At 37.1% G+C, this 27,500-nt stretch overlaps 2 protein-coding genes across 42 annotated transcripts in view; one reads left to right on the top strand and one right to left on the bottom strand.

Annotated features, from left to right (window-relative positions):
• Positions 1–27,500, top strand: part of FOXP2 (forkhead box P2) — a 555,335-nt gene that overhangs the window by 518,708 nt on the left and 9,127 nt on the right. For all 21 annotated transcript variants that reach the window (XM_038557404.1, XM_038557405.1, XM_038557402.1 and 18 more), the window contains 6 exons: positions 683–884; positions 2,012–2,088; positions 2,228–2,329; positions 4,733–4,854; positions 6,149–6,218; positions 6,995–7,158. In XM_038557404.1, the coding sequence (XP_038413332.1) occupies positions 683–884; positions 2,012–2,088; positions 2,228–2,329; positions 4,733–4,854; positions 6,149–6,218; positions 6,995–7,158 (737 nt within the window). The remainder of the gene's footprint in view (positions 1–682; positions 885–2,011; positions 2,089–2,227; positions 2,330–4,732; positions 4,855–6,148; positions 6,219–6,994; positions 7,159–27,500) is intronic.
• LOC111098841 (vasodilator-stimulated phosphoprotein-like) overlaps positions 1–27,500 on the bottom strand; it is a 70,216-nt gene that overhangs the window by 23,202 nt on the left and 19,514 nt on the right. For 4 of the 21 annotated variants that reach the window (XR_005369757.1, XR_005369764.1, XR_005369750.1 and 1 more), the window contains 6 exons: positions 12,421–12,576; positions 11,484–11,579; positions 9,866–9,994; positions 8,545–8,656; positions 1,751–1,933; positions 1,531–1,667 (listed from right to left, as the gene is read on the bottom strand). The gene's annotated coding sequence lies outside the window, so the exon portion shown is untranslated. The other 17 variants (XR_005369759.1, XR_005369752.1, XR_005369751.1 and 14 more) reach the window with 17 other exon arrangements.

The raw sequence follows: 27,500 nt of genomic DNA on the forward strand, positions 1-27,500 counted from the left end.
CATTATATTTGTTAACACATGCCACAAATGATTGTTAGTGAGGAAATTCCATTTCCCTCTCTCCATCTCCAATCAGATTTAATTTGAAAATTTTCAGCCTCCTCCGGCTAATTTGCAATTAAGACAATTTTGTTTGAATATGTAGTAATGTCATTACCATTCCACCAAATTAGCAAGGAGACTAAAGGTCAGTGTAAAATTTTCCAGCTGGCTGGAGCCTCTCAGCTGAGATTTGGGACTATGGAAAAAAAAAAAAAATTCTGGCAGCAACAGAATAGCAACTTCCTTGAAGTCCTGTTGGTTGGAAACATTGCATCCTTCATTATTGCTGTTGTTGTTGCCTCACCGGGGGCTAGACCTGTTTAACAACAGGGGCAGTCAATAATCAGCAATTGGCTTTTATTTAAGGAAATATACTTTTCGCTGAAGTCTGGTAGGACAAGAAGGAGTTAGTCCTAAGTAACATTGCAGGAGATTATTAGATAACCTCTAACAGCATCCTCTAATTAGAGTTCTTATGATACAATTTCATCCTGTAATTAGTTGAGATTGGCTGCTTCCTTTTGCAGCTTATTAGTGGCAACACAGCTGTAGAAGTGAATCCACTCTCATTTGTCAAACCTTTTTAAGTCTTTTTCTCTTGTCTCTACCTTTTTCCTGCCCTTCTCTTGGGCCTTTGCAGCTAAATCTGGTGTCTAGTGTCACCATGTCGAAGAACATGTTGGAGACATCCCCACAGAGCTTACCTCAAACCCCTACCACACCAACGGCCCCAGTCACCCCGATTACCCAGGGACCCTCAGTAATCACCCCAGCCAGTGTGCCCAATGTGGGAGCCATACGAAGGCGACATTCAGACAAATACAACATTCCCATGTCATCAGGTAGGATATGAATGCTCAGTAGAGCTCTTTTACTTTGGGAGAGGAAAACTGTAGTCGAAGCAACTGTACATGAGCCATTCCAGAGCACATGGAAACTCAAGTCATGATTTATGGAGTGATAATTGTTTTATTCCTGGTAACTGTGGATAGGGGCGATTCCCTGAGCACATCATGATGGATCGTTCTGAACGGTTGTTCAGGAAAGGGAGCTCTCCCCGTTAGAGACCCTGAGAGGTGTGTGGTCAGGATAGCCCAGACGGTCACCTCGAGGTTCGGGGAGGCCCTTGGATCTCCGAGGGAGGACCGGACCGTAGCCAGACAACATGTGAGAGTGACGCTAGGGGAGGAGCCCTAGGAGGACGGACGCGAAGCACCGATGCTTTACGCAAGACACTTGAGGCCTTCCACGACTCAGCCCTTGCCAAGGTGCCACCACAGCTCCTGATGCCCACACTTTGCTTAAGATGCGTACGGGAGGCCAAGTTTGCATGGCACACAAATGTCCCTTCTCTCCCTCTCGTCCCCCCTCCTGCTCCCCCCCCACCCCCGTCCCCTCACCCCCTGCCCAGGGGCATCTGGATAATCACAGTCACACATTGTAACCGTTATTAACCCAGAGGGCGCCCCCCCCCCGGTTTTTTTTGTTGTTGATTTTTTTTTTTTTTTTTTTACAAAAAGTGAAGTTATTTTCAACATGGGCGCTTGTGAGGATTTCACGTTTCCTTTGTTAGATGGCCACAGATGCCGAGAGAGAGAGATGATCCTGTCGTTCTTCAGGGAGTCCTATACGAGCAAAAGCAAAGATTAGGGCAGGGGGGCAGAAGTCCATGTAAGAACATGCCTAAACCACCCGCTTAAAAGAGGACCTGGCTGTTGGAAAAAATCCTCAGGCCAGCTGGTCGCACAGCTCCTGAAGGACCGCGAACAACTAGGGGACGCTTCATTTGCACTTGACGTCAGAAATGGCCTTTTCCATATAATTCAATTCCACTGTCATGCTTTGTGCTTTCACTAGTCAGTGGCTCTCTCACTGAATCACTTCACCAATACTAGGGGAAAATATGAAAAATCAATTATATGCCTTGTGAATTATTAGCAGAATTAACACCTAGCTTTTATTTTTATAGAGATTGCCCCAAACTACGAATTTTATAAAAATGCAGATGTCAGACCTCCATTTACTTATGCAACTCTCATAAGGCAGGTAAGTCGAAGGAAAATTAACTTTGCCTGATTAAATTAAAATTCATTAATGCTTAAAGTGAGGCTTGGATGAGAAAGTGTCATCCAGCCTAGTTAGTAAACCATTATTTTATGTCACTATGTATCTTGTCTCATTTCAGGCTATCATGGAGTCATCTGACAGGCAGTTAACACTTAATGAAATTTACAGCTGGTTTACACGGACATTTGCTTACTTCAGGCGAAATGCAGCAACTTGGAAGGTAACTACTTTCCCGAGCAGTTTGAAGATGCCTCCCACAGTTCCTTCCAGATAGCACTAGGAACATTTATTTACATGACATAAGCAGATTAGTATCTGCTTCCCCTCTTTTTAACCTGCCTCTTGAATGGAATGAATTCCCTCTCTCAAAATGACAAGTGAAAGAATAATTTTGCCTCTGATATAGTTTTCTAATTTGGTGCAATTAATAGCTGAGGCTTGGCAGAGAAACGAGGGCCTGACACACTAATTACAGTGTGAGCACTCAATCATCAACACCTTTGTTAGTCGCACGATATTACTTTTTCTCTTGCATATTATTGGCTAATTAGTTTGAAAAATGTCTGTTTGGCTTGTGCAACAAATGGAGGCTGTAGGTTTTGTCTTGGTCTGCGCCTTTTGTACACATCATGCCTCATCCTACGGACTGGAGCTGCCACGGGAGTGAGGGCCATGGCCACTCAGCTGGAACTAAAAGAAAGTAAAGTGAATATTATCCTGTCAGAACATAAATGCAGTTTATTTACTTAGACAAAAGGGTTCATCTATATCCCTGTCCAAACAACTTCATTGTCTGGATCCTACAAGGAGCTAAAAAAAATGTTAGTTCTGTGCATCTATTTTTGGAAAAGAGCAACGTCTGGAAAGATAAGGACACTCAGCGCAGACTAAGTGAACTGTTTTATTTTCATTTCAAAAAGCAGTCAGAAACATCAATTAGCCACAAGCCATTTGGTACAAAAGGGGAAAATGTTTGTAGCTGAGAAGAATAGAAGCAGCAAAGCACTCATCAGCATACTAAGAATTTTAGACTGTGAGATATGCTAAAGTGAATTAATTTGGATTTAAAATGCAAATTAATCTGGCAAGCGATTACAGATATATGGGTGTGAGGCTCAGAATGCTTTTAATTTACAAAATGTTTAGATGTTATTAGTTGCTACAGTATGTGGTACTGTAAATGAAGGTAATTGTTTTATTTATGCACAGTGACTTGGTATGTGTTTTATATAAAGAAAATGTCAGCAATAATCTGCACAATATATGTTTGGGAGGTTTTTCAGTAAGTAATATTTATGTTGAAGGTTTACATTTTCTTTTGTTACTCATTAGAGGATGTACTGAATGTTCCGTCATTTGATTTACTGAAAGAAATTTTAAAAGAAATGAAAGGTGATTTAATATCTTAGCTTGGTCTCATCTCCACAGCTCGGGGATCCAGCAAAACTCATTCTGAACAGCTTATTAGTTCTAACTATATCGCATGCATAATAAAACTGCTCATTTGCTCATTAATATTAAAATTATCATATTCAGAGCCATGGGCATTAAGATCAATCAAATCCTTGGATTTCAGGTCAGATGCTAGATCTGCTTATGCTTTTTTTTTTTTTTTTTTTTTTTTAAGAATTCTTCTCTTAAAGCAAGCCAGAAGCTTGCCTTTGTGCAAATAGAAAGAAATCTTCATCAAAATTACTTTGTTTTATATTCGTAAAATAAGAATTAGGTTATTTCTGAGCACTTGATAGTTATATGACAGTATACCTTGACAGGAAGAAATATTTGCTTAGATGTATAATTTGATTCATGGAAAATACTCAAGGTAAATTATGTTGTCTAGCGTATATTTATTATAGTTAAAATTTTAGGAATGACTTAATTTGATTTAAAAATGTTAATTTTGAGTAATTACTCTAATACAAAGCTGCCAACAACATCTGTTTGCATAATCATTATGGGAAGAAAATGTACTCTCGGGTTCCACCAATGACTTTCAATTGAGTTTAACATTTACAAAAACTTTATTGGGAATTTAAAAAAAAAAGCCTAAGTGTGTCTTATTGTGCAGGCGGAACATTACACTGTAACTTGCATATGTCATCTAATAATACAGAATAAACAAACTCTGTCATTTCATTATTATAGGGATGAAAAGAATGCCTTTGAGCTTATTTGCATAAAGCTTTGTGCAAAATTAACACTTGTCACTGTAGCCTTTTTAGCATTTTAATACCTCAAGCAGGACTGGTTCCTTTGGACATTTCAACCATCCCTGAGTGCTTGATCAGGGACACAACAGAGCTGACCTAATTGTTCTGGCATTTTCAAAGATACTGTAATTTGTACAGATATTGCAATTTAGACCAGTTCAATGAAAGGGAGGTTTTGACACAGCTATTATTAAAATAGCTTGGAAGCTTCTCTTATCACAAAGTTCAAACTGCAGATTCCAGTAATTTGTAAGTTTGGGGTTTATAATATCATGCCATATTTTGATTTTAGCGCTTAAACATGTTAAGATTTTTCTCCCTGATTAAGGAAGATCGATAATGCAGTCTGTGTGGCTGCCTTATTAAGCAGTACTCTCTTTTGCCGCCTTTTCCCTCCCTTCTGTGTGATTTAGAACGCCGTACGTCATAACCTCAGCCTGCACAAGTGTTTTGTTCGGGTAGAAAACGTTAAAGGGGCGGTGTGGACTGTGGATGAAGTTGAGTACCAGAAGCGAAGGTCACAAAAGATAACAGGGTACGTTTGGGATGCTTCTGGGATCCCTGCATTCCCCAGAAAAAGTGAACACTTTTAAGTTGGGGTGGGGGGTGGGGTGCGGTGGGGAGACAGTCAGCTAACGGCATGCTAAATGTCCCTTGTCAGTGAACCGCTTTTTCAATCTAGCTGTAAACGGTGCACATCAACAGTTATCCATCCGACCCATGTTTTCCATAAAAATCATCGCAGGACTGTTTTGGTTGCTGTGCAACCCATTCAGCATTCTACTTGCATCGAAAAAAAAAATGTGTTTCCTTATGGAACATGTTTCCTGGAGATGGATCCCACCCCGGATTTATACGATACTATCGCCTCTCATAGAACACAAAAGGCTACTTTGAAATCAAGCGGATGTTGCAGGCACTGGTATTCCTGAAAGTGCCTTTCTGATGAAGAATTTATGAAAAGATGTTATTAAAGAACTAGTGATTTTGTTTCCTAAATACTCTTTGTATTTTCCGGACCAAACTTTATTCTTAGGACCCACCCTGCTTTTTCCGCAACCGCTCCAGCTACGTGTTAGTGTTAGTAAGATGATCAAGATATGATCATCTTGTAGAGTGAGAAAAATCACTGGCTAGGAAGTTTGAAATCACTCTTTTTTTCCAAGACAACAAGACTACCAAACTTAAGCCAGAAATAGAATAGAACACATTTTGTGCCTAATGTATTAACTCCATGTAGCGTTTCCCTCCCCCTCCCACCTCGCCCCCCCTGCATTCTGTGAAGACATAGGCTTTAATGCATTTTACCTACTATGGGTCCTTCACTTTTGATTTCTGTAGTCAAGGATGCGCTATTTTCTACATTCAAGAAATAGTTAATCCATTATGTTGTCATTTAATTAACTATGGTAATTTGTTATGTTAATTCGTGGTGTTCTTGAAATTAACTATTAATTATTTCCTGATTGCATCAAATTGGTAATTGTGTTGTATATTTACATTTTTAAAATTTTATATGAATGTTGTTCTTCTTGGAAATAAAACCTTCACATAGCCAGAAACAGGGTTAGGGGATGCTCAAGGTCATGCCCCACTTTGCCTGTACATCTTAGTCTAAAGTTTGTGCCTTTCTGGACCAGGTTGCTATATAATACGTAGAGAGTTACATATTTGAAATCTATCGCCTCATTTCTGTGGCCTTAGATACATTCGCTCTGGCATAGCAGTGTGGGACAGCAGTCTGGAACCTATCTTTGTAGCTAGGATTTGTGAGATCCACATATTTTCTATTTTGACTTATAGATGGTCTTTATATTTTTTTCTTCCAGAAGCCCAACCTTAGTAAAAAATATACCTACCAGTTTAGGCTATGGAGCAGCTCTCAATGCCAGTTTGCAGGTAATGTCAATAAAGGCACCTTGCCGCTGTCCTTGTGTTTGAATGTTTTGCCTTTTTGTTGTTGTTTTGTTCTGCATGCTTTGTATTTCGATGGGATTATGATTGTTCTTAAGAGTTGGTTTATCATCCAAGTAAGTTGTAGTACCTAGTACTGTAGAAAGCACTGGTTCTAATTCAAGCTACTTTTGATGTGAAGAAGCAAGAAGGACACCCTGTGGCAAAATCTGGAACACTCGGTTTTCCTGCAAATGCTAGATTGATAGAAGCTTTTGCAAATGCATGTGGCTATGCATTAATATTTATCCAGGCTGTCATAAATGATTTCACATCATAGTGTTGGGGAACATGGTGCTTGTGGCAAAAACTTTAAAGTTTAATTATAATATATAATTTTTATGCAGAGGAGGCAAATGTCAGGACTTCTTTATTTTGAGCTAAGTCCTGGTCATTTTTTAAAAGGCAGAGCGACTGCTTCTGTGTTGGGGCTTTTCACTACATGTGAGAATACCGCAGTTCCTTCTGCAAAAGGCTGAAACACGAGGGAAAAAAAAAAGTTTGTTGGCGGAGCTTGTGTTTACACTTTCGCATCACACTTAATTTTCTTGATATCTCCGCCACAAGTTGCCAGCTAGGCATCCTTCCTGTACATTTTCTTTAAACGCTTCTAAGACGTCCACATTGTGATCCGAACCTATTCACAGGAGATAGATCTTTAAAAATATATATGTTTTAAAGGGCATCTCCAAAGTTGCCTTACACCTTCTTCATTTCACTAGGCTGCCTTGGCGGAGAGCAGTTTACCTTTGCTTAGTAACCCGGGACTGATCAATAACGCCTCCAGCGGCCTGCTTCAGGCCGTCCACGAAGACCTCAATGGCTCGCTGGACCACATCGACAGCAACGGGAACAGCAGTCCGGGCTGCTCGCCGCAGCCGCACATGTAAGTGGGCTAGCCGACCGGCTGCGGGAAGGGCCTGGACGCGTGTGCTTCTGACATGCAGGACTCCCCTGAAGGGTCGATGCCATATGAGTACAAAACACTGGTGTTAAGCAGAGTTAAATTGCCCCATGTCCGTGATACTGGAAAGTGTATCAAAATCGGTTTTAATGCATCTTTTAGATTCTCTCCAGTGTCCCATAATTATCGTACCAGCAGCCCTCTACAGATTCTTAGTCCTACTAACATTCTCTTGGGGGTAGAGCAGTGTCTAAGACGAGTCCACATCTTATGGGTCATTATCACAGTTTGGTTTGTATGGTGCAATAAAAATATTCACGATGGAGTAAGTTGTCGTAATTTTTACTACTATTACAGGTCTCTAAACCATTTATGAACTGTAGTCAAGATACTGCCCGTTTTTATAAACCGTAAAATGCAAAGTTTAACTGTTACCCACAGTTTACATAGAAGCTAGTAAAGTGTAACTTTTTGCCTGTCTTATAAATCAGTGTAATTACATATTCAACTTTAATTACTGGTGCGTCTGTATTGGCAAGGTTTATATGTTATATTTTATGCAAGACTACGATTCCTATTAATATTTAGCAGCTAACTATATCATTAATTACTCTAAAATCTTTCCCCTACCATCTTTTTAATGGAGCTGAGAGAGTAGATATATTAAAAATTGATGTATTGTGGATTTCAGAAATGTGTATGACACTTTAAAAAATGCCTGGCCTTGTTCAATAGGCCAAGCATATCAGCTTCTTGTTTACTAAAAAGTATTGACCCTGCTAGAACTTAGAATTCAAGGGGAAAAAATTATAATCTGAATAATGAAGCATATTACACCATCCAGTTATTAGGATGAGTCAACGCTTATGTCCATACTTCCTGGAGTTAAACAGCATATACTTCTAATTTCAAGTTATTGAGGTAAGGATAGTACTTTCTCTCATTTTTATATTTTCTTTCCCGTTTCTACATTAAGGATGTAGTCAAAGACCCGGGTGAGAAATGTGGTCTTTATACGTGCCTATTTCCATTTGACCTTTCCTAGGATATTATTTTTGTTGACTTTTTAAACATCTTATTCTATTTGACATATTAATGTCTTTAAGATCATGCACCTAATTGCTTTATAGCACTTTTACTCTATCACCTTTGCAAAAAACACACTGTGAACATTAATGTGTTTTATCAGGTTCCAAACCATTACTTTTTCAAAATGGAAAAATTTGTCTTTTGGAAGTGTCTTTAGATGTATTAAATAATACAAAAGAAGTAATAAAACTCAAAGTAGAAAGAACATGAATATATGCTCTTGAGAATAGCAGTACTCTAAAACAAGGGAAGTGAGCAATCAGACAAAAGTTTTTATACCTCTGCTTTATCCTATCAGCCAGGCAGTGGGTAGCTTGAGGCCTTTTACTTTTAGCAGTTCTCCTGAGTATGCTGGTGCTCGCTCTCTGTATAAAATGCTAAAACAATAAAACTTTAAAGAGCAAACAAGAGTTAGATCCTGTGTTCCCCCCTTTAAAAAAGACCTATTTCAGAAAAATGAAAGCCATTCATAATGCACGTGTTTAAGCTGCTGGTATAACTCCCCGTGTTGACATGCAGTGTGGAGTGGTGGTTGCGTACCATACAGAGAGGATACGTAAAGGAGTGTTTTCTGAAGTGTTAAGTGTCCAGTGATAAGAATATTTAAAAAATAATAATGATGATTCAATCAAGTCATTTGCTAAACATTTTCTTTTACAACCTGAGATAATAATTGGGCTAAAGGATGGCATTGCCAGGTTCGCTGTATTTTTTCATTTGGCAATGGCTATTTTAGTTCTTCATCATAGTATTAATTGAGTTCCGTTTACTTGTGAAATATCTCAGTGAAAAAAATAGGATGTGTAAAATAATGTGTAAAAAATAAAGATTTAATGCCTGATGTCCTGCCACTATGGGTTTATAAACCTAAAATATTCATGGCCAATGTATCATGTGTTTTCTGCCCCTATGAATTAGTGCATGTGAAAAATATTTACATGTATTTTCCATAGAGGGATATAAGGAAAGCTTCCCTTGGCTTATTGGAAGTAGATTCCAGAAAAGATAAAAATTAGAAGACCAAATGGGGTCTTTTCCTAAATTATATAAATTGTAATCAAAATCTTAATGATCTTGCAGAACATTGTCATTCATTCTTTGAATCTGTTTCTGCTGCTATTAATTTTTTGTATGTTAGACGTCAAATACTACTGATGGCATGTCACTTCAGTATTCTGTATCTTCATCTTTATAGGGTTTTAATATCCTTGTACTTAAAGAATGCTAAGCACTTTATGTACATTATGAGGCAAAGGAAAAATATCTGATTCTCTCACTCCAAAGTTTGGATGCATGTAATTAAATGCACTTCAAAGTATTTTGAAAATTAAACAGAAGTGGAGGAATTGTTAGAGAACACTCAAATTGCACGCTTATGTGCCCTGAAATGAAGCCATGGTCCCTGTTTTCCTGAAGGGGAGCAGTTATACTAATGGAATAGTGAGGGAGAGGCAGAAAGGCCTTCCGCTTCCGGTTTACGGGCTCTTGTGACAGGTGGTAGAGGTTCTCACCCCAGACTTAGCACTTAGTAGCTGAGCAGGATTCATTTCTCTCCTCAGTGTTCTCAACTCAAAATGAGGTAGGTAATAATAATACCTACCTCATAGGAGTCTTTCAAATGAAATGAGTGTATGGAAGATCACACTTCCTCCCCGTGCCTCTCATAGTGCTGTGGACACAGTCACTAGTTATATTACATCTTGTAATATCTTGTTGTTACTCTCTGAAACTAAAAAAACAATATTAAGATTTAGTTCACATTTTAATGCATTTTTAAGGCATATCTTGACCATAAACATATGGTTAGTTTCCTTGGCCATTCCTTTCCTTTTCCTCTCACCCTCCTCTTATAACTCGTGAAGTAAGCTGATCCACAAAAGGAAACAATATGAGTCAGAAATTTATGGTAGGGAGCAGGTTACTCCGAGTCAGCAGGATAAGAGATTTTTTCAGGGGGAAAAAAAATGTTATCTGAGGTTATAGATAATTAACAATTCAGGTGAATAATACCCACCGAGAACAGGAATGCATGATATATGCCTAGAAGACATTGAGCATTAGGTTTGATAGGAATTCAGAATATAAAAAGAAAAAATAGAATTTAGAATAAATGAAGTGGTGGAAGTAGACTGCTGCGTGTCTTACGTATCAAGCTGTGGTGTTTGAGTGAGTATGAAGCCTGGTAATGTCAGAGCTGTGCTCTAGGAAGAGTGATGTGGACGTGTGCAGATGAAACTCACGGATGGTAGGATATTCTGGAGCTGGGAGATACTGAGAACAGAAGATTAATTCTTGTGGTAGGTAGTACCTGACCTAAGTACTAGACTGGGAGCAGAGAGCAAGGAACCACTGCAAGAAGTGCTCTGGAAAAAAAGACCAGATAAGACAACCCACTGAATGCTGGGGACAAAGAGGAAAATAAGGAAAAGTCATAGCAACTTTGGAAGCTCCCAAGGAGAAATAGAAGTTGCAAGAGAGAACATGGCTCAAGAGGGAAAATTATGTGTTCGGCATTTTACTTGTTGAATCCAAGAACATAAACGTCCTTAGATTAAGGAAACCAAACTTTGTTTGTTTGTTTGTTTGTTTGCCCTTTGTACTCAGTTCCAAAAGGATAAAATCCAAATCCAAATGGTAACATAGTAGAAAACAGAAGTATCCCTGGGATGGGTAGAGAAGATGTTTTGAAGCTTTAGAGGAGTGGAATAGCTATGGGTTAGTGCTTCCTATAAATTATTCTTGGAGAAGAGGAGATACCAAATTATCATCTATTTTCTACAATTGATGCTTCACATTTAACACTTTGTCTCCACTCCCAAGTTTAACTCGTAGAATGCCCTGAATGACGGCTTTTGCCAAACCAGTGCATTCATTTTGCCTTCGCTGTGTACTTGCCTGCCTGCCTTTTCCCTTTTTTTGGCTTTTCATCCTCTTTCCCCCACCTAAATTCTATCTTTCTTTAAGGGCCTGGTCCTATTTTCTTGAGTAACTGTGCTGTCAGGACCCACACTCTGTTCCACACTTCTGGACAGCTTAATGCACAGACTATTGTCCGCAACTAACACAGCCTGCGTGTGAGCACATGTGCATTCATGCCTGCTGCAGGCTCACTTTGCAGAGATGGGGACCCAGCTAAAGGTCAGAAACTATGTTTTAGACGTATTATAGTACAGGAAACCTCTGACACGTTAGAGCATACAAAGTAAGTATTCAGTTACCTTATGATAATGACTATGAAGAATCAAATGGGAGATGAATTTTTTGAAATGATTTGACTTCATGAAGTAATCCCTACAAGAGGAGAATCCAGGATTCTGGAGGAAGGAGGGGGAGAACAAGGGATTTTTAGGAATAAGAGATAACTAAATATAGTGTTCATCTTAATGTGGGAGCTAAGAGATCTTTCTAAATATTGGTAGAGTGCACTTGTGAAGTTTTATTTTTAATTTTCATTATTTAGTTTATATGTATTTTATAACTCTTCAAATTTATCTGAATAGTAAGTAGCAGGCCCCTTCACCTCATGTGTGATTATCCTCCCAGACCTTGTTAAATTTTATTTATCTTGTTGAAGGTGAATTTAAAAAGAAAAAAAATTACTGAAATTAATGCGTTATTAATCAAATCGAATGTTCAAGGGGTTTTAGCAAAAAGTAGGAAAGGTTAAAGCCCGCTTGAATGATAATAGATTCTACATACTAAGTTTTTTTAAACTTGTTTTGAGTCTTTTCAATCAAATAGATTTTTTTTAAATCTCTATTTTCTACTGCTGTCAAGAGTCCTAGAGCCATCTTGATCTGAACAAATGGAAAGAGTACTTCCCTTAAGAGTCTGAGCTGTAGGGCACTGTTGGCTCAGTCAGTTAAGTGTCTGACTCTTGATTTCGGCTCAGGTCATAATCTCAGGGTTGTGAGATCGAGCCCTGCATCAGCCTCTCTCTCCCTCTGCCCTCCCCCTTTCCCTTTCTCTCTCTCAAAAAAAAAAAAAAAAAAAGCCTGAACTGTGTATCATCACAATTTTAGAATACTTTATCCTTATGTATCTCAGTGCCAATATTCACTACTTATTGACGTCTCCAAGTTCTGCAGAGTATGAGTAAAATTAATTTAGAATCCTATTTTCTATCAATATTTGCCTTTTAAAAAGACTACTTACAGAGGATTGATGCTGCGTTCAAGGGGAAATCATTTGAACTTACTGTCTTCTCCAATGTGTTAGACTTGACTGAAAAGACTAGAAAACATCGAGAGCAGAGCTGGAAGGTGAACTCACTTCTGGTATAATCCGTCCATTTCCTGTCTTCTTCCAAACCTGAAGCAAAAAGAGAAGTTTAATGATCTACCTGCCATATTTAGTTCAACTTGGTTGTTTCTCTCTCTCTCTCTCTTTTTCACTAATCAGTTGTTTCTCCTCACTCTCTATAAGTTGGCTCAGATTTGCCTTTTTTGCTCTTGAAACATGTTTAAATGAGATTCCTATTTTTATATTTTCAAATTTTGTTTCTGGAGATCAAAATGAGTGCTCTCCCTGAACTGGTTTTGTATTGAGGGCTTTACGCACAAAGCCTCCCATTGTCACATCATTCTCCTCTCTGATTATTAGAGTCTCCTCCTGTTGAGTTTTCAGATCATTTCCTACATGTCATCCCTGAATCCTCTTTGCCTCTGTCATTTCAAAGTTCTACTTGCTAATATTCTATATTAGTTGCAGGTGATTATTATATTTTCCCCCTCTTATTAAAGCAAATATTTGAAATGTGAGAGTTAAGGATCCTTTATATAGAATCAGAATGTTAATACGGTTCATATAAGACTAGAAAATAAATTTGTTGTGTCCTTAGAAGCCAAAACTTTAGAGTAAGAGAATCGAAAGCTGAAGCATCACTTGAAAAGAGTACTGTAGTATTATTTCGGGACTGCAATGGGGGTCACATTAATCTTTTTGATCAACGTGTTGAGCGCATATTCTCTGTGCCCCAGAACTTTCTATACATCACATGTCCCAGTCCTCGTTACAACACCCTTCTCGAGAACTTCAGTTGTATCATTCCAGCAATAAACTTCAGTCTGTCCTGGCAATGATATTTTGCAACCAAAGACAGCTAAGAGGGACCACCAGACTCCCATTTTGTAAAATAATATTGAAAATCTTAATATAAATTGTGAATTGTTCTGAGGCATTATGAAGATTTTCATGTACATAATACTGCCTTTCCTCCTTCTATTCTCTTTGGCTGCCTGAAAATTTAAATTGCTCTTTCTAGGTACATGTAGAATTTGCAGACCCTACACCTTTAGTTGGTGATATTTTATATAAAATCCCTACAGACCTTAGATCTCTCTGTGGACAAAAGCATTTAAAATTGGAGTGGCTCTGTATTTCCGAGGCGAGCGGTTGAAAGTGACAGACAACTTGAGCAAGTAGAGTGCTGCCTTTCATTGTTTTCATGCCTGTTAAACCCACACTGTTTGCTGATATTTTGCATCATTAAGAGGCATTATGAAGCCCTAAACATAAAAGCTTTTTTACCCTTGCTTTACAGAGCTGTTTTGCAGATTTTCTAATTCACAACTTTTTAGTCACCTTTATTTTATTTTATTTTTTTAGTCCTAACATTTCTGGGTCTCATAATTTTCATTCTGGTTTAATTCCATTTTTATTTAATCTCTGAACTTTTCATTAACTTTGCTAGTTAGCTTTGAGATCTCTTTCCAAAGTGATTGTACAGAACTTATGATTATGCCAGCTCTTTATCATCTCATCTTTTTTTTTTTTTTTTTTTTTAAGTGCTACAAGTGTGGCTCAGTGGCTGCTGTTCTTTTTTACATTATTCCGGTCCCCATATGTGGCACTTACAACTCATTCTAGTTCCTCTTAATAAAAAGATCCTCCCAGAGGTACAGTGCCTTCAGCTAAAAGGTGTTGTATCCCTACCGTGCCAATTGTGGAAATTTGTGGGTTCCTATAGGGTTTTGAAGGATTTTTATAGAACTATACAGATGATATCTGACATCCATGGTATGAATCCCCACCTATTTAGGCAAAGTGTGTCAGAAAACTTTTAGCTGACGGTATTGTAGCTTACTGCTTCTGTTTCATATCTAAAGAAGATACTTTGTTAGAAGGTACATCTTCATTTGCACTAACACTGGTTGAGCCTTAGAAATTTCCTTTCTCTAAGGGTCAAAATGTCATTGACTGAATTGTTAAAAAGTGAATATTGCTATTCAGTATTAATTTCTTCCTACTTCTACTACCAGGGAAAACAGAAGATTTTTACATACCCATATGGTATTTTAACATCAGCTTTTGACATAGGGCTTGGGGAGTCGACATATATTTGGTGACTATAGGCGTTTTACGACTAAAAAAGATTTATTATGTAAAGTCAACTATAATTTCAGAATATTACTTAATGGGAAATTGCTCTCCATGAACAATTACATTTTCATATATGTTAAAATTGTATGTATTTTAACTACTTGGACAGAATTTAAAATCGATCATTAACATAAGTACCACAATATGCTTGAATACTTTGGCACCACAGAATGCAGTTTAAAACTTTATCTCACGATTTCTACGTTCCATAAGCAGTTTTCATCATTACGGCAGAATTTATGAATTTGTTTAAGCAACAGATGACCAGAGAGTTTCATATAGCTAGTGGAAACAAGAGTTCTTTAGTTGATTCAACATCATCATCAAAACATTTAAAAGTCAGGAACAAAAGTATTCATTGGTCACACAGTGTTACCTGACTATAGAAAAATTTACATTCACAACGTGAAATCTAAGATCCTTTTGTTAATTAGCAGGTCAAAAAAAAGGACAAAACATACTAGATTTAGAATAAGAGGTAAATATTGGTTTTACTCCCAATTTCAATCTCTTGCTTAGAACTAACAGAGCATAACTTAGCATAGTTCAGGAGAAAACTGCACATTGAGTCCATCCTACAATTTAATTTGAGCAAAGGAATAGTTTCAGCAGAGCAGCCAGTCTCACAGATTAGAGGGACCTAATGACATGAACCATATATATGTAATCCTGGTGGAGAGCAACCTCTGCGAAGATATCCAGGAGAGAGCTTCATCAAGCGCTAGCAGTGGGTGGGCAGTGTCTCATCAGGACTTTCAGCAAAGGGAAACAGACAGCAGTCCAGGAAAATGGGTGAGCCGCATCCGGAAGAGCTAGCCACAGCCATAGGGCCCAGTTACAAGGACTTTGAGGGCGAGGTCTTCAAGGACCCGAACCCAAGTTATCAAAGAAGGAATTAGAACGGAACAGGGACATACATTTTGTGTACTCTACATCCATCCTGACGTTTTTGGCTGAAACTTAGTCCAAGAAACAAGGAAAAAACACAAATCTTGGATGAATGGTTTAAAGGAGGTCTGGAGCAGCCCAAAGCTGACTTATGGCTGAGTGTCAAGCTGTAAATTAGACTGTCTTTTGTTTCACTGGCCAACAGATTAGAAATGTAAGGATCTTTAGATCCATAGCCTAATGTTTGTGGAAAGCTTCCATTTATGAGACACAAAATGGAATACTACCAACCGTATCTCAATAGGCAACCAGTGTGATTCTGACATTGGGCAAAATCTTTTTGTACTCATCAAGATCAAAGTAATTACATCCATATTTTCATTTTTATTGCAGTTGTTTGGATCACACCTATTACTTTTATAAATCAAACAGAATGATAAATCATAATGTATTTTGTTGTTATGTTTTTTTAAGAGCACTGCAGCAAAACTATCTGAAATCATTTGGGAGTGAGCCTTCAAATCATGTAAAATCCAGTTTCTTTAAACAATGTTGCATAAATTTGAATAAATTTCAATATACTGCTGAAGGTAAGGGCAGGGAATCTTAGAGAAATTTTGATATACATATATATGCATGCAATTTATAAAATTATGTTTTATTAACCTTAATCCACCTTTTTGTTATATTTCTTAGAACTTCTATTGACTTTAAATAGAACTTTGGAACTCCATCTCAGGGTCAGACCCATTGGGATGTACGATAGAATTATAAACTGCATCCTTAAGACTGGCAATGTATCTTAGAAGAGAAACTTTTATTATAATCATCTGGAAATGATATTCCTGTGCAATCAAAAACTAAATGGCTGTGGTTTTTTTAGGTGACAGATTAGGGGAGATATAAGATTTATTAAAGATACTAGGATTAAAGTTGTATTCCAACCTTAAGATGAAAAATTAAAATCTATTTGTCTGTTTATCTTTAGCCAAGGCAAAAAAGTATAGGAAATTGAGCAGGGCATTTTCTAATTATGTTCCGAGTAAAATAAATAATACAAGGTACATGTGGAATGAGGAATCATTTGCTCATTCCAATTTTTCTATCCCTCTTAAGGGTTATACATTTCTGGAAGGAGGAATATTTTTCTTTTCATCAGGAGATAAGCAGAATTTTTATCTGTTGAAATTGGGTAGTTCTGGAGTAGTGGTTCTGAGTACTGTTCTAATGGCAGCTATGTGTAGACTTGTTCAAATCAAAATAAAGATAATTCAGTCAACAGTAAAATCTTTGTGATAAATGTTATTTTAATTTACAAAAGAGAAAATCTTGGAAAATAATAAACTGGAGAAAAATTGAGCCATAGTAGTAAAGATCTGTTTTATGATTTAATTAGTTAACAGTGAATTTACCATGTCTAGTAGCTTTAATTATATGGACTTCTTATTGACTTTTGTAAATAAGAGAATTAAATATTTCTCTAATGTGTGCTTAATTTAAAATATAAAATCACTATTTTAGTGGAAGGAGTGAACATTATCATTTCAAAAGGATAAAATCTTAAGTAAAATTAAATAAATAATTTCTTAATGACAAGTAAGTAACTTTGTGATTTAATTACTCACATTAGCCTAAGATCATCTATCGCTTGAAAAAGTACTAAGAAAATATTCTCTTTTAAAAACAAACTTTTCCTTTTATAACTTTAGTTTTATTTATTAGCTTATTTCTTTGATATGTTAAACTAAAATACTTCCTACCCCAAATATCACAAGTGTTTAAGAAACATGAATTGTTTCTCATTTTATTTTTTTATTTTTATTTATTTTTATTTTTTTTGTTTCTCATTTTAACATGACTTTATACAAATGGATATAACTAAACTTGTAATTTTTATAAAGCTACCCTTAAATTCCAAATATAATTATATCATTTCCTTGTATATGTACTAGAAGGAAATGAGTAAAATTGAATTTCCCTAATCTCCATTTTTCAAATGCTTTCTAAATGAACATCAATTATTTCACCAGTTTTCCTGTAAAACTTCTTTGGGGGAAAAAAATCCTGACTTTTTAAAAATTATTTTTTGATGTGATTGTATTTACTAAGATATCAGTTAATAGTGAGTTAGCTACTCAAAAATAACAGACAAAACCAAAAATCAGGTCTCATGAAACTACATCTTTCCATCTTAATAAAGGATTCAGTGTTTATGTTTTGGGATTCATTTTACATCTACAAAACAAGGATATTTATGTAGTAAGCATGAGGGCTGTGCCATTAGCAAATACAAACTAATTGAATCAAATTTTATTCAAACACACATAAAATTGATAAAATGCTAATCATATACTTTGACTTTTTATAATGCTTACATACTAGTGGTTATCATTATTCATGCAACAGTTCTGTGCCAAGAACTGAATAGACACAGTAGATAGCTACAAGGAAATTCCATCTTATCCAGATACTACCTTTTAATTCGAAAAATATTGATGTTTTTTGTGAAACAGTCAAAACCTATACAAATCAATAGACAGCATTAGCCTATAGCAATAATCTGTGTGCTCTGATATTTCTTAATGTCATTAATCAACAATTAGGACATGATGATAAGAAATAAAGGATTTATTTGTATGACTATAAATATTTTCTGTTGGAGTTAGCCAATGTATCCCATGTAAGTTAAAGATATCCAAACTAAATTAAGTAGAAGTAAAACATGGTTTAAGGACTACACATATTTCTGGGGTAGCCCCGGTGGCACAGTGGTTTAGTGCCACCTTCAGCCCAGGGCGTGATCCTGGAGACCCGGGATCGAGTCCCACGTCGGGCTCCCTGCATGGAGCCTGCTTCTCCCTCTGCCTGTGTCTCTGCCTCTCTCTCTCTCTCTGTGTCTCTATGAATAAATAAATAAAATCTTAAAAAAAAAAAAGGACTACACATATTTCAGTATGTGTGGTATCTTTCTCAAAGTAACTGAATATATAAGTTTATTTCACTAGATAGTGATTGCTATATTGGGCCAAATAAAATCAATTTCCATAGTAAAATTGAAGCATTAGGGCCTTAATATCTGAGGATAGGTTTTTGACTATTACCCTGGGAGTTACATTTTTTGTAGTAATGACCCATAGTTACTGATAGAATGTTTTATCCTTCTGGTGTGCTAGGGCAGGGGGAAAGATTGAAAATATTCTTAGAGGGGTTTTATAAGATGTATTATACCTCTTTGTAAAAAATGTTTATTACTCTTTTAGGAGGTATGCTTTATGAAATATATTACAGTTTTTCTGAAATAACTGGGATTACCCAAAGAAGAGATACAAGGGGATCTTCTATAATGAGTAAAACACAAAAAAACAACTTTAATCTATTCTTACGTTTAGTTTTGACTTGTAAATGTTTGATAAAATTAACTTTACATTTCCCGATATTGCCTGTCTTGTAGACATGAGCCATTAATTGTAGATTTTTTTCACAGCTTTGTTGACATCTGTAGCATTTAAGATTTAAGATTTTATCATTAGCTTCATGGTGTTGGTAAATATTGAATTTCTGAAAGGCTCGATCAAATTTACATTATGCCACTGAGTTTCTCATAAATAATGACACTATATAAATATTTTAATTATTACATCTGATAATATCTAAATAAGGACACACCGTTGATTCTGTAGTCTAACATCCATTTACTTAAATACATTTTGAATGTCTCAGTGTAAGGGAACTTTGTTCACTTTCTTATTCTAAAAAGAAAACAAAAACCAGAAACACTTCATCGGACCTTTTACTTGAGTAAGGAGCAAATGAAGACAATTTACATTCCTCTAGGGAATATACTGTGTGACCACAATCTAAAAAGATAAACTTCCCCATTATAATTTGACTCTTTGCTTTAGGGTATAGGCAAACATTAACATTTCTTCTGCCTTTCATTGGTGCCTTGGGTCCTTACAAATTTCACAACTAAAGGAGCGACACATTTCTTTAGGCAATGAATCAGTCTGTCAATGTGGTTAGTCCTCTGTTTGTGTTTTTGGTGTATACCATTTACTGAGTGTGGGCGGTAAAACCAAAAGATTGAACTAGAGCATAAAAATCAATTACTACTTGGCATTTCCTTCTACTAGAGCCTTGGCTGGTTGAACAGAACAGCGGTGAGCTGCATTCATTCGAATTGAATAAACATTTAATGAGCAACTATTGGGTGCATCACACTGTGCTGAAAGTGGGCAGAGGGTCTAAATCCACAAAGATGTAAAACTCTAATAGTGGGATGGATGTGCACATAGATAGTGAGAGAGACCAAGTAAAGGAATATAGGGCCTTACAACCAAACTATAAATTTAAAGACTTAAGTGTAGCCACACAGAGAATCAGAAAAGGCTTTGTGAGGGTTGTAGCTTGGGGTTAGGCTTAACATGAAGTAGATTTGTAGGGTGAACTTTATGAAATTATTGCTATTTGACATGTTTGGCTTGCAAAAATAGTAATCAAATTTTTCAGCGTAATATTAAGCAGAGATGAGGAAAGAAAGGACAGGTGGAAAGGATTTAAGGATTATGAGCAGAGGTGACTAAGATACAAAGCATGGGTCTGGTTCAGAGAACAAGTGAGAATTCCTCTGCCTTGCTATGGGCAGCCTGCCCAGAGAGGTGTACCTGCGGGATGACAGGGCTTGGGAGCCCTCTCTTAGAGTTCATCAGTATCTGAGTTGATGGTAAGGTAGGGACATTTTTAAAATTCACCATTTGGAGATTCTTAGTAAGCCCCTCACAGATATGTGTTACCTACTTTTAAAAAGGCTTACCTCTCTTCTTTTTTGTTACTCATCTCTGGAAATAACTAGATTTTTTGGACTCGAGAACGTAGTCACACTTTATGTCCTTTTCCTTGGATATTCAGTTTTAAAAAAGATTTTTTTTCCTTTTTTTATTTAAATTCCAGTTAATTAGCAAACAGTATGATATTAGTTTCAGTTGTAAAATTAGTGATTCAGCACTTCCATAAAACACCTGGTGCTCATCACAAGTGCTCGCCTTAATCCCCATCACCTGCTTAACCCATCTGCCCACCAATCTCTCTCTCTCTCTCTCTCTCTCTCTCTCTGGTTTCCCCATGCTCATTTGTTTTTTGTGTTTTTTTTTTAATTCTATATGAGTGAAATCATATGGTATTTGTCTTTCTCTGACTGACTGACTTCGTTTAGTTTCATACTCTCTAGTTTCATCCATCTCATTGCAAATGGCAAGACTTCATCCTTTCTTACATGCGAGTAGTATTCCATTGCACGTGTTGTCTATCATTCCTCAGTTGATCAACACTTAGGCTGTTTCTATAATTTGGCTGTTGTACATAAGGCTGCTATAAACGTCAGGGCGTGTGTGTATCCCTTTGAATTAGTATTTTTGTATTCTTTGGGTAAATACCTAGTAGTGCAATTGCTGGATCTTAGGATAGTTCTATTTTTAAGTTTTTGAGGAACCCCCATACTGTTTTCCAGAGTGGCTGTCCCAGTTTGCATTCCCACCAACGGTATAAGATGGGTCCCCCTTTCTCCACAACCTCAGCAAAGCCAGTTTTCTTGTGTTGTTGATTTTAGCCATTCTGAAAAATGTGAGGTTATATCTCATTGTAGTTTTGAGTTGTATTTTTTTGACGATGAGTGATATTGAACATCTTTTCTTGTGCCTGTTGGCCATCTGGATGTCATCTTTGGAAAAATGTCTATTCATGCCTTCTATTCATTTTTAATTGTAATATTCATTTTTGGGGTGTTGAATCTGATAAGTTCTTTATAGATGTTGGATACTAACCCTTTATCAGATTTGTCATTTGCAAATATCTTCTCCCATTCCATAGGTTGTTCTTAGTTTTATTGTTTCCTTCGCTGTGCAGAAGGCTTTTATTTTGATGAAGCCTTTAAAATGACATAAAAACACAGACTAAAGATTAAAAATAAACCAGATTTCTAAGTGCGAAATATCAACAGCCTTTATGAGTTTTTGTGGTCACTGCTGCTACCGGCATCTCAATCACAAAGAGGATGATAAGGTTTCATTTTCAATATCTTCCGGTCTTTCTAATATCCAAGTTTTCTGGGATCAACTTCTCCTCAATTAAAATGACAAAGATTCATCAAAATTGCATGTGAGTTACATCAAGTCGTCATCTCTTTTAACTTTTAGAATTTTTGACATAGATTTACAACCTTCCAGCTCCACGGTAGAGTTTATGAGGGAACCATTTCACATATGTATTTAGATTTAGGAGCAATGGATACAAGGTCTTTTTACTCCATGGCCTACAACCTAAATTCTTTACTTACCCTCCACTGTTTCTAACCCCTCCACTTTACTCCTCACCATCATCATCTTATTACACTGGTTTAGTGACCTCCTAACTGGTAACCCTACGTCCAGTGTCCTACACAAAGTCTAGGCTTTGCAAGTTAGTCCTCCAAAAACTCTTCTGTCTTTTCACTGCCGGGCTCAGAAACCATCAATAGCCCTTCAGCTGGCAGGGAATAAATTTTAAACTCCATAAAATGCAACTCAAGGGCCCTTCACCATCTGACCTTGTTCTGCTTTCTAACATATTTCTTTATTACCAACCCTCCTTTCTCCATGGCCTCTGCACACTCTCAGGGTTCCCACAACACATTTAAGATTATCCATTTTCCCCATTTCCACTCAGAAGGCTCTTTGCCTTGTCTCTGCATTATGAACATTTTCACATATTTCAAAGCCTACCTGAAGTGACACCTGCCTCCTTCATAAAGCACTCACTGATCGCATTGCTGGGATTTACCTCCTCTCTTTCCTAACACTTTGTCAATTGTGATATCATATTCTGCCTGGGATCAGCGTTTCTTGTGTATATGTCCTGCCTCCTCTGTGACACTGGAAACTCCATGAAAACCATTGTCCACATCAGCCCCTAGCTCAGTGGTGGGCACATCACGTCTATTGAACTGATCTCTTTTCACTTATAACAGGAAGTAACTTTTATCCTTGTAGAAGTTCTTCCATTTCATTTACCGGCTTTGTAACTCTCTGTTCAGGGAGTAACAACAGACTTTCCATCTCTCCACTGCTAAATACTTTCCCTCCGATTATCTAAAGAATTTCCAAATAGCATTCTAATTCTCCCAAGTGTAAATTACACTAAATTAGGAAGTGGGTATGCCTTCTTTAAGCAAGAAATGGAAGTCACTGCTTTTTCTGTAGTAAATAGGAAGTGGTAGATGTAGCGTAGCTGAATTAGAGTTCTTCTATTTTGTGGAAAGAAGAGTTTTTAAACCATTCACAATGAATTTGTACATTCTAGTTTGAAAGAATATCCACTATTGGGACACCCAGGTGGCTCAGTGGTTGAGCACCTGCCTTCAGCCCAGGGCGTGATCCTGGGGTCCGGGGATCGAGTCCCACATCGGGTTCCCAGCAGGGAGCCTGCTTCTCCCTCTGCCTGTGTCTCTGCCCCTCTCTCTGTGTCTCTCATGAATAAATAAACTCTTAAAAAAAAAAAAAAAGGAAAGAAAGAATATCCATCCTCTATTTACCAAGTGGATCATTTGCTTTAAAATAAAAGATGAACTTGCTTCCAAATCCACTTAAAGAAATGCAACATATTTATCAGGTTAAGGACCGTTACAGTTTACCTTCTGTTAGGTGCCCAATAAATAAATGAATGGCTAGAAAACCATCCAATCCAGACTTTGTAGACTCCGTCCTTAAAGATACGTTAAAAATAAGTCTCTTTGCTATCCTTTATTCAAGATCTCATGAGTAAGACAATAACAAATCAGTGACTCCACTAATTTTGCTTTTCTTTCTTTATGTCCTTAAGTTTAAAAACATAAAGCTAAATCTTTTATGTTCCAAATGTATATCATCTTTTTTATTCCTGGAAACAACTGATTTTCTTTGAAGTAGCTTCTCCTTTACTTATTACTAAGGACTCTATTAAGATGGGCAGTTTAATCTGTAAGACACCTCAAGTCATCACTGGAGGAAGCAGTGCATAAATTTCAAATCAGTTGGGGCAGGAATGGCATGACGAATATCCAAACCACCTTCAAACCCAGGAAGAGTTATCACCAAGATAGGCAAAGATTTCTCTCTTTGGTCCATCTGAACTTTCTCTTACTTTATTACCTTAAAATAATTCCATTAAGAGTATACTTGCTTTGGGATTCTTCTTCGAGGCAAATAATCTCTCCCAGCTATTAAGTCCTCCCATCTCACTTCATTGTTCCTTCTCTTAGTACACTTATGATGGGCCATCTTGTAGTTATTTGAGTACATATTTCTTCCACATCTGACTTTAAGTTCTTTCATAGATATTTAATGCCCCCACAATGCCTTACCTATAGAAGGTATTCAATAAACTTTTGCTAAGTTAATTATTGGCATTAAGAGATAATAGTTACGTTATTGGCTCTTCCTGTCAAAGCAAGATTGAGGCTCTTTACATCATTACAGACATGATGGCTTAATCATGAAGGAATTTTTGGCAGAAATTTTTTTTTCCTAACAGATCTACAAATATTGCTGTATCTCTGAAAAGTTCCACTTTTTAGTCAACTTTGAGTTAATTTATTTAAGGTTCCTCCAGCTCAACATGTATTATCAGACTTCCTAAGCCCTAATATGCACAGCAAATGTGATGCAGGCTGGACCATTCAATGCATGCATGTTAATGATTTCACTGACAAAATAATGATGAAGCCTGAGGTGGATGACAGAGGAGAATGCGTGTAGGAGCTCTGTGTATAGAGCTTTTCAATGACGGCCCTTCTACTTTGAAATTGGCTTTTGTCTGCTGATCTAAAAATGATCCGAGATTTGGGGTGCCTGGGTGGTCTAGTCAATTAAGCATTGGACTCTTGATTTCAGCTCAGATGGTGATCTCAGCGTCAGGCTACTGAGCCCTGTATCAGGCTCTGCACTCAGCGTGGAGACTGTCCCTTTCCCTCTGCTCCACACCTGGCTTGTGCACTCTCTTTCCCTCTCAAATAAATAAATAAAATCTTTAAAAAATACCAAAAAAAAGAAATAAAAATCATCTGAGATGTAACATCTGAGAGCTTTTGGGCTTAGTGGTTTAGTGTTCAGGAAATTATTAGTAAATAATTCTTGGTAATAATTATAGGAATTTGTGGTGGTATTTTGTTCCCTGGATTTTATTACCTTAAATGTACTTTTAAGGAAGGGCAGCTGTTATTAGGGTTACTTTAATAACCTTAATGCTGGCATCTGATATGTGGGGCACATATATCAATCTTGTATGACGTTTCTGATACAGTAATAAAAATCTCACTTTGGGAGAAGGACTAAAATATTTTTAGAGCTAATTAAGCTTTAAGCTCATATAGTGCTCAAAAAATAATTCATGTATCTATACTATATCTTCTCCCAAAAAGTATTTAAGGTTGTAATTATATCATGACAGTATCTAATATTTATTGATCACTTATGACTCAGGCAGTGTTCCAACGGGTTTACATATTTAAAAAATCATTTCATCCTCATAACAATTATATAAAATAGGTACTTTCCTATTCCTCCTTTATGATAAAGGAAAGGAGGTCCAGAGACGTTGTTAAGTAACTTCCCTAAGGTCAACGTAGCTAGGAAGTAAGGGAGCTAGGATTCAAACCCCAAATATTTGAACCTCAAAGCCCACTATATTATTAACCACTTAGCCACTACTGCATGACCAAAGGTTGTAAATGAGGTGCCTAAACTATTTAGTATTACGTTATACTCTATGTATAAGTTAATCAAACTACTAAATACATAATTTTGTTATATTAATACACCCTGGTAATTAAAAACAGTAAAATAATTTCATTGGAGAAGGGGATACAGAAGGAAGAATTGGTGAGCGCTGAACAGAGAGGGTTTTTATTTAAAAAGGATACTTTATTTTATCCAAATTGTCAGAAACGTTCCTCTGGTGGAGGGGAACATTTTCCCTAGAAGAATTAATTATCCTTAGTGATGTTAACACATCAGGTACCTTAAGGAAATGAACATTACAGAAATACCCACTTTTTTTTTTTACAGAAATAAATTAAATGAGCCTCATATCTGTAATGGGTGCAAGAAGGGAAAGATATTGCTAATGGCCACAGGAAAGACTAATGTCCCATTTGTCCTGCAACCCACCGAAGGCACATGGTTTCCTTGTGTTCAATCTCCCTTCAATTGCCATATTACAAAACAAGTGTTAGCATGGAGCGCTTTGAGATCTAAAAATGAGACACTTCCTATGAATAGGGATAATCATGATAGAATTGTATTTTTACTGAAAAGGACTTCATCCATTTATGGAGATCCTATAACTTTCAAGCAATTTTATTCTCAGAGATACTCAACCTCCCTTGTTGCTTTTTCTTTCTTTCTTAGGTATTACATTGGTTGCAATCAATATTTTAAAAATTGAGTATTAATAATTATTGGCTTTGGCTTTAGTTTTTTTAGTAAGTTAGCAGCCTAATACAGTAACCTTAAGGGAAAATTTTATTCACATCTTTCCCAGGTTTCATATCTTGTTGATGAACTAATTCTGGATGGAAAAGATTCCAAGAATACTTAATTTCAGAAAGAAATTCTCTTTCTCTCTCTCTCTCTCTCTTTAGTAGGCTCCACACCCAATGTGGGGCTTGACCTCATGACCCTGAGATCGAGAGTTGCATGCTCCATGGACTGAGCCAGCCAGGCATCCCAAAATGTTCTCTTTTAGAATTAGTGCAAGTGAAACTCTTGGTGACTCGATGGCACATCATTTATTCGATCAACACGTCTTTACTAGGTGTTTGCTCTATGTATAGCTCTGCTGATCTGCGAAGGTCAGAGCCTCGTTGGTAAGACTAGGTGCAGCCACCGCTCAAAGGAACCATAGTGCACCTGATTAAGGCAACGTGGGATAGCCGGAATAACAAGGTTCTAAGAAACATTCCAGAAGCCAGCATGTGTACTCATCCTGGCTCTACCTGTACTTACTTGGAAAGTCACTTGGAAAGTGACTTCTTTCCTAATCTGGGCAATAGGAGCATTGAATAAAATTATGTTTGATATAGTCCTAGGATTGGGACGCCTGGGTGGCTCAGCAGTTGAGCGCCTGCCTTCAGCCCAGGACGTGATCCCAGGGTCCTGGGATCGAGTCCCACATCGGGCTCCCCACATGGAGCCTGCATCTCCCTCTGCCTATGTCTCTGCCTCTCTCTCTGTGTCTTTCATAAATAGATATAGTCCTAGGATTCAAAGATTTTGTAGTTTTGAGCACCAGAATGATTAACCAAAAAAAGATGTTTAGGAGGGGCAAAGTGGGAGAGCAGTGCAAACTGGACAGGTCAAGCAAAGTCTTTAGAAGTATATAAAAGGTGGTCCTTGCACAGTAGACAGGTTGTGCGTGGGTAAAACACAGAGCCGGGAGGAAGTTCAGATTCTGTGTACACAGAGAGGTTTGAGGACGGCACCTGGACCAATAAGCATGTAAAGTGACTTGGAGTAGGAAGTAAACCTGATATTTTAAGGATGATATCTGGCGTCTGGAATAGAGGTTATTATTCAGAAATGCTGTTGCTCATAGGTCCGTTGAGTCCTACCTATTGAGAATGACAGAGCTTTTGGCTTAATCTTGTCTCATCCTCTGTCTCAGGTCACACAGATTTGTGTACAAGGCAGTGACATAATGAAATAAATACCCCTTGCATATTAAAATTCTTCAAAAAATTCCACAGAACATACTTTTGTTGCTATCCTTTTTCAAAAATTACCTCCATGTGTTTGTTTGTGTCTTAAAAATACCTCTTGTTTGCTGTTGCTCTTTATCCAGAACTCAAGACTTTCGCACAGTTTCTTTATTCCATTAAAATCCAACCCAAAAAAGTAAACCCAAAGGAATTGGATTCTCATGAGATGGCAACACTGCAACTGAGGAGCCAGTGAGCGTGG

Source organism: Canis lupus, chromosome 14 (assembly GCF_011100685.1).
Source record: "Canis lupus familiaris isolate Mischka breed German Shepherd chromosome 14, alternate assembly UU_Cfam_GSD_1.0, whole genome shotgun sequence".
Classification (NCBI taxonomy): Eukaryota; Metazoa; Chordata; class Mammalia; order Carnivora; family Canidae; genus Canis; species Canis lupus.